At 42.2% G+C, this 16,832-nt stretch overlaps 1 protein-coding gene across 1 annotated transcript; it reads right to left on the minus strand.

Moving 5' to 3' along the window:
* Window positions 1-76: 76 nt before the first annotated feature.
* LOC146982617 (myosin-3-like) lies at window positions 77-15,478 on the minus strand. The gene is made up of 38 exons (XM_085783667.1): window positions 15,176-15,478; window positions 14,918-15,061; window positions 12,701-12,857; window positions 12,590-12,617; window positions 12,389-12,497; window positions 12,177-12,269; window positions 12,018-12,081; window positions 11,826-11,924; window positions 11,634-11,737; window positions 11,419-11,557; window positions 9,712-9,830; window positions 9,482-9,631; window positions 9,219-9,389; window positions 8,833-9,139; window positions 8,547-8,623; window positions 8,341-8,428; window positions 8,142-8,259; window positions 7,944-8,067; window positions 7,719-7,855; window positions 7,071-7,326; window positions 6,739-6,981; window positions 6,476-6,652; window positions 6,252-6,397; window positions 5,954-6,044; window positions 5,481-5,870; window positions 5,265-5,391; window positions 5,058-5,176; window positions 3,752-3,948; window positions 3,489-3,672; window positions 2,991-3,156; window positions 2,770-2,894; window positions 2,372-2,680; window positions 2,081-2,284; window positions 1,123-1,248; window positions 873-1,043; window positions 626-730; window positions 438-533; window positions 77-339 (listed from the first exon to the last, which is right to left on the minus strand). Exons 1-38 carry the CDS (start codon window positions 15,416-15,418, stop codon window positions 166-168), a joined length of 5,877 nt encoding a protein of 1,958 aa, XP_085639793.1. The 5' UTR covers window positions 15,419-15,478; the 3' UTR covers window positions 77-165.
* Between the last annotated feature and the right edge of the window lie 1,354 nt (window positions 15,479-16,832).

Below are 16,832 nucleotides of genomic sequence, written 5' to 3' on the forward strand. Positions count from 1 at the left end.
TAATATAATAAATATTGATTAAGAGTATGTTGCGTACTAGCTTCAGAGACACAGCAGACTTCTAATCCTCCTAATGGCAGCCAGTCAAACTACTCCCTGCTGTCTTTGGCCTGATGAAGATGAGAAAATGAGAGAGACATTAAAAGTCAGTGTTGTTATGAATATTTATGTGGTGGGAGTCTTTTCCCCAGAAGCTGACTGACTCACCTTGCCCATGTCACGACTCTTGACTTTCATCTTATTGATCTGGGACTCGGCGATGTCGGCGCGCTCTTCAGCCTCCTCCAGCTCGTGCTGCACCTTCCTCAGCTTAGTGAGATGAGTGTTGGCCAGCTCTTCCTGTTGGATGCCAAATGAGTGATTCATAAAAAAAATATATATATTCAGTATCCAAATCTTGTAGTAAACAGTGATTCAGAAAAAAAAGAAAAACTCACAGCTTCTTCAGCCTGCCTCTTGTAGGCTTTGACCTTCAGTTGGAGTTTGTCCACCAGCTCCTGCAGCCTCGCCATGTTTTTCTTTTCCTCATCCGACTGACGTTTGGTAACAAGACAAACACTTTACAGTACATCCGACTCACTCCTGAAGCATCACAACGCTTTTATATAAACAGGTACAAGTTTACCTGGTAGGTGAGCTCCTTGATCTTGCGCTCCAGTTTGCGAACTCCCTTCACAGCATCCGACCCCTGTCTCTGCTCCGCTTCAAGCTCGTTCTCAAGTTCCCGCACCTGCAAAGGAATTGACAACATTTCTTTAATTAATTGTATAAATAAACAATTAAAGCATTCTCAGTTTTGCTGTATAACAAATATTAGAACAATTTCCCCAAAACCACAAACAGCTTTTAATGATTAAAGTCGGATACGTCACCCTTGCTTCCAGTTTTTGGAGTTGCTTCTTCCCTCCCTTCATGGCCAGGCTCTCTGCCTCATCCAGACGCTGCTGCAGGTCCTTCACCGTCACCTCCAGGTTCTTCTTCATCCTCTCCAGGTGAGCGCTGGTGTCCTGCTCCTTCTTCAACTCCTCCGCCATCATGGCCGCCTGGAAAACATGGAGTTGGACGGTCGGTTTAAAGCTCCTGCTTTTGTCAAATTGAGATAGATTAAAATAGAGCTCTTACATCAGTGATGGCCTTCTTGGCTTTCTCCTCAGCGTTCCTGGCCGCTTGGAGACTGTCGTCCACCTCAACCTGAATCTGAGACAGATCGGCCTCCAGCTTCTTCCGACTGTTGAGCAGGCTGGTGTTCTGCCAGAGTTCATTTCATTTCACATTAGACCAAGAAAATATAATGATTCCTGTATGATGATTAGATCAGATGCCCTGATACTGTATTATAGATTAATATATGGTGAAATTAGTTGGAGGCAGGAGACAGGCATAATTAGCAGCCTATAAACTTTAATTTACAGGCTGCTCATTACATGATAATGTCAAGAAATAGCCAAAAAAAACAATTAATTGCATAGTAATGCCAAGAAATAGCCTGGAAATAACTCATAATATCTCATAGAAATATAGCCGAAAAATAACGATTGATTGCGTAGAAATAGCCCAGAAATATCAGTCAATTGCAAGGACTTGGTGCATGGAGAAAAATTCTGGCCTTTCCCAAAAAAATTCAAAGCATGAAAACCATGTGTAATCTTTTGCCTTTATAAATAACATGACATTACTATGAAATTGACCGTTATTTCAAGGCTATTTCTTGGCATGACTATGCAATGAATTGTTATTTCTTGGCTATTTCTTGACATTATCACGTAATTAACAGCCTGTAAATTAAAGGGTTACCTAAAAGAGGTGATCTACACTTTTCTTTCTCATTCTTGCACAAAAATGGAGAGGAAAGCCTGCACTATGTTGCTTGTCCATGTGCCCTGACATCTCTTTGGGTTTTTCCATCCTAATTGTTGCAGGTTTCAAACATGTACTACAGCACCACTGAACCTTCAGGCAGGGAGTCCTACCCTGATGCAGAGACTTTTGGGGGGCCATACTGAATTTCTCCAAAAGGTTCCTGTTCCCTTAAAGCCCAAAGATGCAAGCACAGTAAATGAAAGTGAAGGTGGATGTGAACCTGTGAGTGAAGCAGCTGGACTCTCTCGCTGGCGTCCAGCAGCTCCTGCTCTGCGAGCTTGCGGCTCCTCTCGGTTTGCTCCAGATTCGCCCTGAGTTCCTCCATCTCGGCCTGCACCAGGTTGCTCCGGCGCTCAGACATGGCCACCTGCTCTTTCATGTCATCGCTGCTTCTCAAGACATCGTCCAGTTGAATCTGAACTTCCTGCGTGGTCAGATAAACACAGTGTCTTTCTACTGTATGTCTTCAAAAAGGAAACATTGCTCAGTCTTATCTGCGTCTGGTCAGTACCTTGAGCTGAACTTGTATGTTCCTCAGCTGTTTCTGGGCCTCGGCCGCCTGCCTGTTAGCGTGGCTCAGCTGGATCTCCATCTCGTTCAGGTCGCCCTCCATCTTCTTCTTCACCCTCAGAGCGTCGTTCCTGCTCCGGACCTCGGCGTCCAGGCTGCTCTGCATGGTGTCGATGATGCGTTGGCTGTTTCTCTTCAGCTGCTCCATCTCCTCCTCCCTCTCCGCCACCTTCTTGTCCACCTCAGACTTCACCTGGTTCAGCTCCAGCTGGACTCGGAGGATCTTGGATTCCTCGTGCTCCACAGAGGCCTGATTACAAAACAGTAATGCAGCCATGTTGAACAGAAATGGCTAAATATGTTTAAATATTTATGACTCAGGCATTGTCTTCTTCCTACCTCTGCTTCCTCCAGGGCAGTCTGAGCCTCTACCTTCTCCTGCTCGGCCTGTTTCTTTGATTTCTCCAGCTCATGGATGGTTTTACCTGTTTCTCCCAGCTGTTCTGTGAGATCCACTATTTCCTCTGCAACACAAACAGATGTGATAATGTTCTACCAATTGCTGCTAAAAAAAAAAAATAACCCAAAACACTGGCTACATCCTTAGGGTGTTGATTTACGTTGCAGATTTTTATTTTCCCGTTTAAGGGTCTCCACTTGTTCCAGGCACTCCTCAAAGGCATTCTTCATCTTGAAGTTCTCTGTGCCCAAAGAGCGCACCTCCTTCAGAGCCGACTCCAGCTCCGACTGACCTTCCTCATGTTTCTGTTTCCACTCAGCCAGAACCTATTGGATGCCATTTGACACATGAAAATTAAAAAAAACACAACTTAAGGTCTGGTTAAACACATATGTGTAGAACAGAAAATACTTCTCCACCTCTAATGAAGTGAAGCAAAAAGATTGTTTCCTTGACTATTATATCAGTCCCAAAAGAAGTCACATTATTTACCACAATTTACACTTTCTCTTTTGGGGACAAAATTAACATAGTAACCACTCCTATATGTCTGCCAAGGCTCAAGGAAAGTGTCTGATGATCCTTTTCTGGATATGACACTTTCATTGTATCTCATCTAGCTTGTACACAACATCTCATTAAGTCTAAAGTTTTAAACCTTATCAAAGTTTCTCTGCTTCTTGTCCAGGGCAGCAGCTGCAGCGTTGGACCTCTCGACATCCATCATCAGGTCCTCCACCTCTCCCTGCAGACGCTGTTTTGTCTTTTCGAGAGAGGAGCACTTGGAGTTGACGGCCTCCACAGCTTCTTCTGCGTCCTGGAGACGCAGAACGATTTTCTTCCTGTGGGAAAGATTGGTGGTTTATTCTAAGATCCTGTGAGGCATATTGTGTTTTGAACTAATGCAGAGATTCTTCCTACTTTGCCTCCTCCAGCTCTTCGGTGCGTTGGATGGCGTCGGTCTCGTACTTGGTTCTCCACTGAGCCACGTCGCTGTTGGCCTTGGAGAGGCAGCGGTGCAGCTCAGCCTTGGCCTCCTGCTCCTCCTCGTACTGCTCTCGGAGCAGCTCACAGTCGTGTCGGGCTGATTGATAACCGTGAGCCAGGGCGTTTTTAGCCTGAACAGAAATTAAACAACCAGCTGACAATGCAAGTTGACATAGTTTAAAGGGGTAGTTCAACATTTTGGCAAATTGGCCCATTGCCATAATCGCTATAGTCATAGCAGTAGGTTCGTTACCTTTATTTGTCGGTGTAAGCTATTTTTAGAACGGAGGAGCGGAGCGTCAGGCTGCTCAGAGCTACGCTATGGAGGCTAATGGAATTTCTTGGTTTCCCTCATCAAACTCATCAAATACACAATCCCAAAACTCCAAAATGCTTTCGTGGACAAGTTGTGACCTGCACATTCACCACGCTATGAGATAATAATGGAACGTTACGAAACGGAGCCGTTTTCAAGGTAAATACAGAGTCTGCTTGCTGAAAAACTGTCCCTGAACGCAACGCGCATCAGTGGTTTTGCATGAATTTACCTCTAAAACAGCTCCGTCTCGTAACGTTCCATTATTATCTCATAGCGTGGTGAATGTGCAGCTCACAACTTGTCCACGACAGCCTTTTGGAGTTGTTGGGTTGTGTATTTGATGAGTTTGATGAGGGAAACCAAGAAATTCCATTAGCCTCCATAGCGTAGCTCTGAGCAGCCTGACGCTCCGCTCCTCCGTTCTAAAAACAGCTTGCACCGACAATTAAAGGTAACAAACCTACTGCTATGACTATAGCGATTATGGCAATGGGCCAATTTGCCAAAATGTTGAACTATCCCTTTAAGTACAGTAGGCACAGGTGAGTAATTGCCAAAGTGGGTGTATCCACATGTTTCTGGGAGGTCTATCAAACACTCCCTGCAAGAAGGGAGTGGTAATAGGTATAAACCAAACTCCCCAAAAAATGCACAGAAAAGGAATAAATATACAAAGTTTTAATATATTGATAACATTAATACTCTGGTCAGGATGCAATGACATGAATATCATAACAAGATAAATCAATCACACGAAAACCCATGTGGGGAGAGATATGTACAATAAGTGAATAAAAGTAGCTACAGCCAAAAGAATACATATAGCCAAAAGAAAAAAAATGATAAGAAGACCCAACAGTCTAAAGGACTGATTAACCAAAACAATCTCAATTATTTAAGAAGTGGAGGTAGGTACCTTACCTTCACCTCCTCTTCATGAAGTCTTTTCAGCTCCTCAATCTGCTGAATAAAAGCTTGCTTCCCCCGAGTTAGCTGGGACATCAGCGATTCCTTTTCTTCAAGCTGGCGAGACATTTCCACTGGAGGAAAAGTGTGAGAAACATTAGACCAGGCCTTTTACTGAGTGTTTGTTTGTTTGTTGCTCGGATCTAATAAAATATTCCTCACAATTTTCTGTCTGCAGCCGAGCTCTCTGACTTGAAAGATCGTTCATGAGCCTCTGATGTTCGTCCTCTTTGGTTTTCATCTCATTCAGTTGATCTTCAAGCGAACGGCACATTTTCTCTAAATTAATCTTTAAATTGGAAAAAGAAAACAATCACTTATTGCCTCTTTAAATGGAGGAAAACTTAACTAAAAATAACAGTGAGTACAATAACCAACCTTTGCTTTAGCCACGGTTTCCATGTTGCTGGATAAGTCATCAATCTCCAGCCTTTGCTCGCTCTTCTCCTTCTCCAGTTTCTGCCTGACCCTCTGGATGTTGTCCAGCTGCTCCCCGAGCTCGGCCACGCTGTCCGCATGCTTCTTGCGTAGGGCTGCAGACGTGGCCTCGTGCTGCAGCGAGCACTCCTCCAGGTCACGCCGCAGTTTGAGGAACTCGGCTTCCCGCTTCTTGTTCATCTCAACCTGAGCGGCCGTGGCTCCTCCGGCCTCCTCCAGCCTCTCGCTGATCTCCTCCAGCTCCCTGGACAGATCCGACCTCTGCTTCTCCACTCTGGCCCGAGCCGAGCGCTCGGACTCCGTTTCCTCCTCCAGCTCCTCGATTCGAGCCTGAAGATACAAGATTAGAGCGATAAGATCCTTGAAATGTATTTAACTCATCCCAAAACCCAAGTCAGTGACATATTCTTCACCTGCAGCTCTTTGATTTTCTTCTGTAGCTGCGTCCCAAGGGCTTGCTCATCCTCCATCTTTGACTGCAGCTGTGACAACTCAAAGTCTTTCCTGTCAAAGAAAGTGAACCATGTTGTCATTAGGAGTCTTAAGTCTAAATCCATTTAAATCCATAAGAAATAGTCATAATAAGTCCATAATTAGCTAACAATATATTGAATATCTAGCACCTAACAACCATTGTAAATCCGGCAAACCTACCATATAGATGAAAGTCCTCATAAATCATTAAATAAAACTGTTAAGAGTTACACCTACTTCTTCAGCTTCTCATCCAGCTGCTGTTTTGCATTTTCCAGATCCATAATGGATTCCTGAGCCAGTTTCAGATCGGCCTCCAGCTTCCTCCTGGCCCGCTCCAGATCCATCCGGACCTTCTTCTCTTGTTCCAGTGAACTCTCCAGCTACAGACACAAACCTGGTCATCACATGAATCTTTAACTGTAGCTAATGACATTATGAGCCTTTACTGTATAACTCACCTCGTCCACCTGTTGTTCTAGTTTGGTCTTCGCTTTGGTCAGAGCGTTGGTTTTGTCCTCCTCTGACTGCAGGTCGTCCAGTGTTTGCTGATGAGACTCCTGCAGGGCTTTCTTCTCCTTGGACAGTTTGGCGATGTTCTCGTCTTGGGTCATGATTTCCTCCGTCAGGTTTTTCACCTACAGCCATAATTAAAAAACTGATGTGACCTTCGTACGACATGTTGATGCGGCAGCGTTAGGCAACATGAGGTATGTATTGTTACCTTGTTTTCTACAGCGTGTTTCTCCTTCTCCACTTTGGCCAAGGTGAGCTCTAAGTCGTCGATGTCTCTCTTCAGCTCTGAGGACTCGTCCTCCAGTTTCCTCTTCTTGGCGGTCAGCTCAGCGTTCACCTCCTCCTCGTCCTCCAGCCTCTCCATCACCTCCTTCAGTTTGGCCTCCAGCTGCAACTTGCTCTTGATGAGTCCCTCACATCTCTCCTCTGCATCCAGCAGGTTGTCAGCCTCCTGGTGTTGAGTTTAGACATCTGAATTGAAGCTAAACACAAAGTATGACCACGTGAACTTGCACTAACTCCGTCTGTGGGATGACTTACTGCTTGGACTTGGAGTAGAAGATCATTCTTCTCCTGTACGATGGAAACCATTTTCTCTTCTAGTTCCTTCCTGCGGTATTCTGACTTGGCCAGATCTTCTTTGAGCTTCGTGAAGTCCACCTTCATTTGGGCCATCTCCTTCTCGGCCTCGGCGCTCTTCAGAAGAGGTTTGAGCTTGAAATACAGCTTCATCCACGGCCAGTGCTTCACGTTCATAAAAGAACGGAAGTTATACTGAATCGTGTAGATCGACTCCCTGACAAAAGAGGACTCAGGTTAGTTTACTAAGCTGCTATACCTCTATTTTACACACATCTTGTCAGTATTGTGAGTACTGGCTAGGATACGAGAATATATTGGTACATTGATATATAGGATTTATTTTACAGATATCTGAAGATCTGTTATATTGTTGTCCATCATTTCTGGGTTTTATTCTAGATGTGTAGGATGTATTACACTTGGTGGATTTTTAAGGGTGATGTGTGTATTAGTGTACTAGTATTAGTATTTTTACTATTTAAATATGACAATTTAAGTCTAACATGTTTAGATTTCTTTATTTTAAAACTATGTTCTGGATTTAGCAATTCTCAAACCAGAGAAATGTGAGGTTTAAATCATGGCACTGGTAGTGTATATCTTTGCCTTCTGGCGATCATCTTCTGGTACTCCAGCCGGACCAGGTATCCACGACACAGAGCCTGAGTCGACATCACGACCTGGGCTAACCGCTCGTCCCTCATCTCCTCCAAAGCTCCCAGCAGACCAGCTTTAAAAAACACCTGCAATTAAAGGTAATTATTAATCTGTGCAGCTCATTTGTTCCTGATATTTCTACCTTCTAACCAGTGAGCTCTAACAAAAGCAAACCTTAGTGTGTCCCAGCTTGTACTGTGTGTGATCTATGTCGATGGAGCCCAGCAGTTTCTCCGCAGCTTTCTTGTTGTCTATAAACTGTCCCTCAGGAACAGCGCTGGCATTAAGGATCCTGTATCTGTAGCAGAAAAAGGCCCAAATTGAGTATGAGACTGAACAGTATGAAATATTTAAACATGAAGCTTTGTTTACCTCTGTTTGAAATCCCCGTAGGCGATTCTGCTTGGAAAGCCTTTCCTACAGATCCGGATGCCCTCCAGCACGCCGTTACAGCGAAGCTGGTGGATAACCAAGGGGTTCTCCATCACACCTATGATGAGAACAGTGGTCATGTTTATTCATGTTAAGGATATATTGGATATGTAGAAATTGATTAATCTATCTAAACTACCTGGAGTTTTTGACTCATTTGGTATCAAGCATCGCACAAAGTGAGGATGAGTTGTTCTCAGATTGGTCATGAGCTTCCCAAGGTTTTCCTGCAAGAACATTCACAGGTGAACTGAGTACTCAAGGCTAATATAAATATGACATGAAATGGTTTCAGAAAATATGAAATAGGCTACTATGTTTTTAGTAATTTCACTCTTGTCTCACCCTGAACAGAGCTGACACAGTTTGGAAAGACGCTCCCTTCTTCTTGGATCCTTTCTTTGCTCCTCCGGCAGCTGCATCTGCATCACGGTTTGTTAACTTTGATTGATTATGCTCATTTCAAGTGCTCAAGTACAATAATTTATATGCAACCATAATCAAAACCAATCATTTCCCCATATTACTTTGCATTTCTGCAATGGTGGAGGCCATTAAACCATCATGTGATTTGATCCTCAGTAAGATAGTATGTAGCCAAAAGTAAATGATAATATTTAAGCTTTGTTACCATCTGTCCCAGAGAAACTTGCGTAGAACATGGACAGTGTTTTGACCGATGACTTCTGGTAAAGCTGCACCACAGACTCGTTCAGCGGGTCTTTGTTCTTCTCCAGCCAGCCTGTGATGTTGTAGTCCACGGTGCCGGCGTAGTGCATCAGAGAGAAGTGAGCCTCGGGTTTGCCTTTGACTGGTTTGGGCTTCAAGAAGCAGTTGTTCTTCCCCAGGTGTTGGTCGTACAGTTTGTTCTTGAATGAGGTGTCTGTTGATTTGGGGAACATGCACTCCTCTTCAAGGATGGAAAAGATCCCCATTGGCTAGGAAACAAAACAATCTTTGTCAATTATATAACGTATTTTGACTCAATTGTGTGTTAAATTCCACAGTATACAGTACCTTTTCAATGAGCTCAATGCAGGCTGCAAGGTCCATACCAAAATCAATGAACTCCCACTCAATCCCTTCCTTCTTGTATTCTTCTTGCTCCAGCACAAACATGTGGTGGTTGAAAAACTGTTGCAGCTTCTCATTAGTGAAATTAATGCAGAGTTGCTCCATGCTGTTGTACTAGAGAAAAAACATAAAGATCATACCGGTATGAATATAATATACACACATTATGTAGCCTAAGGGTGCTAAAGATGTTATTAGACACCTACATCAAAGATCTCAAAGCCGGCGATGTCCAGAACACCAATGAAATGTTGTCGGGATTGTTTTGTGTCCAGCTGCTGGTTGATTCGTATGACCATCCAAAAAAACATCTTCTCGTAGACGGACTTCGCCAGGGCACCGATGGCATTGTACACCTGAAAGGAGGTTTGCAAAGTACAGTTAAATATGACATTTTGTAAAGCACTAGGATACATAAAAGAGTTTCTAGTCTTACCTGCTGCACATTTTGTCCTTTAGTAACATACTCGTTTCCAACCTTGACTCTGGGATAACAGAGGCTCTTCAGCAGGTCGGCAGAGTTCAGGCCCATCAGATATGCAGCTTTATCAGCTACTGCAGGGCAAGAAAAATATAACAAATGCTGTGTCTGACTCCTTCAGTTGTGAAACTGCCTTAAGAAAATGGGTCCATAAGCTACATCCATGATGAGTGTGATCAAACGGTTTAGAATATCTTTGGCAATAGTAACCTAATTATGACAGAGGCAAAGAGCAAAGTGTGGTGGTGTAGTAAAACATTACCAAAATCTGAGAGCAGAAGCAAAAGTGCCATCAATTTTGTTATCAATTTGCTAAGAAAAAAAAAAAAAAAAGCCTGTCCAAATCCTTTAGCAAAAAGCCAAATTTTCCAGAGTATTTCCTCAATATTCGTAGGTACAAACAAACAAACAAAAAATCTGTGAAAACACATGAACTTTATAAAAATATTTATTCTAACAATTATTTTTCTTATTTGTTCTTGTCAATAATATCAAAGTCCTTCTAGGCAACTACTCACGTTGATACCTATTAGCCTATTTTATACTTGTGTCAATAAAGTTGATTTGAAACTGGAGGTGAAAAAAACAACAACAGAAAATGGCGACACAGCAGAGTGGGGTTTCCACGTTGTTTCTACTATTTGTTGGATCTTGCGGTTAATTTGCTAGTTTTATCCATGAATCTTCAACAAAGGTAACTACAAAGACCGTCGAAAAGTATTCTTCACGTTCTTCAATGTCAAATTTATCCGACCGTGACCATTAGTAACTATGGCAACCGAGACAGTACTGTGTGGGTCATGGCCACGAGGTTAACCCATGGGTTAACCGCGCGCCAGAGTCAAGTTAAAGCAAAGTCAAGCTGCGCCCAGTATGTTTACAGGTAAAGTACTCCTGTTTGTTTTTATTTTTATTTTTTATCAACAAAGGAATACTCAGAGGCACACCGCAGTGAAGCAAGCCACTCCAACACTACAGTAAATGCACGGAGCTGTACCCACTTCCTGTTTACAAAATAAAAATGTGGGAGCAGAGATACCATCTAAAATGCTAATATTTACAGATAAATATTAATAAAAAATTATGGACAGATTTAAAATGTAAAAACAAGAGGTCGTAGGGTAGTTGGCTATTTCATACAGCCAGTGTACATGACCCAACACTGATTTTGAGTCAATTGATCACATCACCTGGAAGCTATTGAGCTGAAATGCTAATTTACATAGGAAAAATTAATAAAAAATTATAAACAGATTTAAAATGTAAAACTAATGGAAAATGGAAACTATTGAGCTGAAATGCTAATAGCCTATTTATTTACACATAAGATCCTGACCCATTTGCATCCTTCTAGTAAGTAACCTTAGCCTAAACACCCTTAGATCCGTCCACTCCCATACACTGCTGTGGAGGGCAGAAAGACAGAACTACTGCAGAACAGGAGCAATTAAAAATAAAATCATCAGATTAATTCTTTTAGATCTAAAATGTTAGTAAACGATCGCCCCAGGTTGAATTTCTGTTGTAGGAAAGTAGGTCGTGCAGATGAGATATTTATGTTAACACTCCAGTGGGTCCCATTTGAAGATTGAAAAAAAAACTACCTGTAACTTGTTGAAGTTGGAGAAGTTGTTATTTGTACATAATCTTTGATGAACTCACCCTCAGTACCGTCGGGCTCCGCCTGCTCCTCCCGCTGCTTCTGTTTGAACTTCATGTTCCCATAATGCATCACTGCGCCTGTGAGCTTATAGATGGACGCCTTCTCCTCAGCAGTGAAACCCAAAACATCAAAGGCTTCCTGCGTTAAAAAAAGAAATAAGTCATTTGCTGAAAAAGACAAAAACAAGCTGTTTTTGTTCTCTCAGTTCACTTACATCTGTGGCCATTAACTCCTCTGCATCATTTATGCTTTTGACACTGATTTCCCCTTGGCTGATGAAGGCATAGTCGAAGGGGTTGGTGGTGATGAGGAGCATATCTTTAGTGAAAGAAATCAGGTTAGGAACGTCTGCATCCTACGCGTGAGAAAGAGGATAATAAGCCAAGGCAAAAAGGATTCATATTACCAATAAGTTCAGGCTTCTTGTTGCAAGTAAGCTGATAAAAGATGTGATAACTCCTCTCGGCCGATAACTGAAACGTCACTCTCGATTTCTCTAGCAGATCTTTAAAAAAGAAAAAGACAAAATTAACTTCATCTTGCAGCAACAGCATCAATCTCAGGCAATATTTCTGTAAATACATTTGGATAAACTTACATGTTTCAATATCTGCGGATGCCAGTTTACCGGTTGTGCCAAAGTGTATTCGTATGAATTTACCCTGTACAACAAAGAAAGTGGCATCCTTACTCTCTGCATTGGACCGGTTCCTGTCTGTTTAATCAAATTACAGTGAATTCCCTCAGGCTCACTCACAAAGCGAGAGGAGTTGTCATTCCTCACAGTCTTGGCATTCCCAAAAGCCTCCAGCAGCGGGTTGGCTTGGATGATTTGATCCTCCAGAGTCCCCTATAGGAGACAAACCTGGACATGTGACACCCACCAGCAGCTTCCCACACCCACAGACAGATGATGACTGACTCTACCAGCTGCAACCGCCTGGCTGCTACAAACCTGCACGAACTCACCTTTATCTTACTGGCGGCCTCCTTTTTCTTGTCTGGAGACACTGCGATTGTCGCAAAGTACTGAATCACGCGTTTGGTGTTGACCGTCTTTCCTGCACCGGATTCTCCACTGAGCAAAATCCAGAAAATGCACATTTCAGTTTTTTTTTTAATTGTCTGATTCTGAAATGAGATGTTTCAAAAAATCGCTGCTGTACTTACGTGATGAGTATAGACTGATTTTCACGATCTGATGGGACAGAAAGGTGACAGTTACACAGTGATGGAAGATTTAACTGACTTTGTTTTGTTGGCGTCAGGTTGTAAACGAACCTGTCAGCATGAACTGGTAGGCGTTGTCAGACAGAGCGAAGATGTGAGGAGGAACCTCCATCCTCTTCTTCCCTCTGTAGGCCTGGACCACCTCGGGGTTGTAGACCGGCAGCCATTTGTACGGGTTCACGGTCACACAGAAGAGTCCAGAATAAGTCTGCATGGAAAACACAATAAATACACAAGCAAAGACTTGAATATAGTGAAACACAGTGAGCAACACTAAAAATAAATGACAGTAACATTTCTGAAACAGTTTACTTTAATGTGGTAAAAAAGGAAACAAATAGATAAGTAAACCAATAAAATTCAAAGAATTAACAATACAATTGACACACAAGCACTCAGTTATTCACTGTCTGCTGCATAATCATGTCATTTTTTTGTATTTTTGTTTGTTGAAGGTTAAGGACAACTGGAAGAAGCAGCGTTGCCATGGTTCTCCTCTCAGCAGGCTGAGATGTGGATGTAATGACACCAGTCTTCTCTCAAGCAAAGTGAGTCACCCTCTGCTTTGTATTTTCATCTTTTCTCTTTGTTCTCTAGTTTCAAACCTGATGGCAGCAGAAATCAGTGTTATGATAATATGAAAGCAAAAAAAAACCCAACCTGTTCTGGAGTGACTCTGACTTACTAAGGTCAGGAACACACTGCTTGCACTGTGAGTGAACGCTAAGGTTGGATTATTTTTCATTTCTACTTTTATTATTTCTGATTCATTTTTGGCACAAAACCTCACTACTCACATTTTGCTCATAGAAATTAATATTTTTTTTAGTCTGTATCATAGACTGTAAAAAGAGTGGACGTAGCGGCCGTGACGTCACCCATTGGTTTGGGGGAGTCTGTTTTGTGCCTCTACTACGGGGGTTTGAGCTGCGCCATGTTGGATTCTACTTGCCATATTTGGAGAGGTGCGGCGGTTGGCCGGCAGAGAACCCGCCCACTGGCCTTGAAGCAGCGGTCTCCGGACCTGTCACTCAACGTTTCCGCGCCCTAATTGGCCAGAATTTTAAACCTAATAATAGTAAAACGTTAGAGTTTTAAAAAAATTCACCCCCCTCAGAGTGTGTGCGGGGATAGAAACTATCGGTTGAGACCAAAAAAATAAAATGTACCAGGCTGTAAATATGTTTTTTTAAGCTGTAAAATCGGCTATTTTAACATGGGGCTCAATTGGAGTTGCTCCCTTCTGGAGCCAGCCCCCAGCGACAGCCGAAGGGATTGCAGTTTTTTGAACGCGGAAGTGAGCTTCACTTCTCAGACCGACAACTGCCCCCTTGGTCTGTATCATATTCAGATTTAGCCAAGACAGAGACAACGATTGTGAAAGGTGTCAGTTTAATGTAAAGTTGCTGCTATGGTGCAGACATGACATTAACAAGTATTTTCGGTAACACTTTATAATACGGTAAGTACACACTATTAAGCATTAGTTAAGCATTAAATACTGAATTCATCATTTATAACACATGAATAGTCATTAGTATGTAGTTTATAAACACAGAGTTGAATATGTTTTACTCATCATTGATAAGCACTAACTGTATTTATAAACTACATACTAATGAGTATTCATGCGTTATAAATGAAGAATTCAATATTCATTAATGCTTAACTAATGCTTAATAATATGTACTTACTATAAAGTGTTACCTTATTTGGTCTGTCTATTAAAACTGGCAACGTTAATCTCTATCTTACTAAACACAACGGTCACACACACAAAACACACCTGTCATGCAGGAGTTTATTTAGTTATCATCATGGCCACTGTACTAGAAAGCAATGCTAAAATTAGTCAGATTTTCAAGGACAAAAATTAATTTCCCAGAAGTGTCATAGTTACTTTCTCACTCTGACAGCAGTACACTCATAACTGAGATTACCTTTAGCTCCAAAACACTCCAAGCAAACAGCTACAGTCATTATTAGGGGTGAGCAGAGAAGCCATAGAGGCTGTTTCATATGATCAATGACTGATGAGTCTGAGAGATCTGACACTGATAATGAAAAACCCCGACCTGCTTTACTGCATTTACAAAAGCTAAAAGACTCGATTCTCATGACATTTATAAATGACTAGATGTCAAACATTCAGCTGTTAATAGTTCAATCACTGTCCAGTAAATCAGCACATGAGCGTCCAGCTGTGTTGACACTGTCTCTGTGTCAGATCAGCAGCAGCTTTATCATCTTCTTTCTTATTTGACTTACATAGATCATCCATGCGGCGTAGCGCTCCTTGAGGTTAAACAGCACCGCGGGCTCGTGGAGGTGCGTCATCATCACCATGTCCTCAATCTTATCAAACTTCGGGGGGTTCATGGGAAACACTTGATCCTCCCTGACGGTTAAAGTCTGTGTAACAGAGGCAGAAATGACAACAAATTAAAGGTTAGACCAATTTCAAACTAAGCCCAAAGGTCACAGGATATACACACAAACACACAACAGTCCAATCAGTCCACCCACTCTGTCGTCCAGGGTTTTGATGGTCGCTTTTCCGTCCACCCTGTCCTGGATCTCGGCCTTGACGTACAGCTCTTTGTCGTCACTGACGAAGCACGCCGTCTTGCCATCAAACGGACGAGCCTGGGCCTCCGTCCTCTCCTTCTCAGACTTGCGGAGGAACTGGGCAGCCGGCCCGAAAATCGCCATTTCCCCATCTGTGCTCATTTTGTCCTCCTGAATCGAAGTAGAAAACACCTTCAGCATAATTTATATGTGGATAATGTTTGAAATTGAAGCAAGAATCCAGCTGTACTCACCCACTTGTTGCAGTGATGAGTTGCAGGACTCAAATTTGAAACAGGAGAATAATAATCCTGCACAGTGGCAGCAGTTAGCTCTGTGGCACCTTCTTGATTATGTGGCAAAAACAAACTTAAGTAGTTGCATTGTCCCTTTTTATATCCCACCATTGTCCTTGGTGTGAAGCCTCCTTCCTCTACATGGACATGCACCGGTAGAGTTACACAGACCTGCTGCTGGTCATCCTGGATCAAGCATAAGGTGCAGCTCAGTTATATATAGATCCTGACACGGCCGAATGTCACATGTAGAGACTGTTCAAAGCTAACACAGGTTTTTAGTTTGTTTGTATAAAATACATTAAAACATGAAAATACGTGAGTCATAAATGAGAAATAGCTGCAAATAATTTTAATCCCAAGTTTTATTTTATACGATATGTTATCAAGACACAATATCATTTTATTTGTCTAGCATCTTTGGAAAGCAAGGCAATTTAAGTCACTGCTTATGAGGCATAAAGATGTAAAAGGCACAATACAATGTGTAAAAGACATTTAAAGATTATATTAAAACGGAAGGTAGAAAATGAGGATGCAGCAGACACATTTATTGAAATTGGATTATTAGAAAAGGCCACCGTAGAAATATATTTGTGGAAGCAAGAGGAAATTACAGTGCAATAAGCGGACAATCAGTAAGCATGGATTTTAACATGAATTTTATTTGCAGAGTACAGAAATTTTCTCTAAAATTTATATATTTTTTCTCTGTATTTTCCACATTTATCTTATTTGTTTTGGTTCAACACATGATTTGTATGTAAACTCTGCAAAGTGAATTCTGTTCATATCCTCTCATGTTGTTGTATCTCAACAAATGAACAAATCTCAAAGCTCATTCCCACCAAAGTCTTACAAATTAAAAGGGATTATCAGAGTTGACATGATGCTACAGGTTATCGCTGCCCTCTTTCACCTTCATACAGAAATTCAGCTGAATAAACCCAGTGTTTACTCAGTGAGGCTCTTACATCTTCTATTCTGGTGGAGAGTGGTGATTAGTGGCCGGACACAAACAGGCAGACAACCTTTTAAAGTGGATTTGAAGAGGATTGATTATCTTCCTTTTCGAGGATTATTGCAGGCAGCTGGTACGGAAAGAAAGGCCATCAAAGCCTGAGTGGGATACAGTTGTTTTAACAATGAGACAGCGGCAGCCGCCCAAAGTAAACACTCCAGTGTGAGAGAAGTCCATTGTCGGTTGCGTTTGAGGACACTCGGTGATCTTCAGTCTCGACCAATCACAAATTAGAAAGCACACTTCTGTCAGATGTTCCCGGCTTGTTGGAGGTTATTAAGGCTCGGAGCTGTAATGT

Source organism: Trachurus japonicus, chromosome 8, assembly GCF_045865225.1.
Source record: "Trachurus japonicus isolate A0001 chromosome 8, Traja_1.0".
NCBI lineage: Eukaryota > Metazoa > Chordata > Actinopteri > Carangiformes > Carangidae > Trachurus > Trachurus japonicus.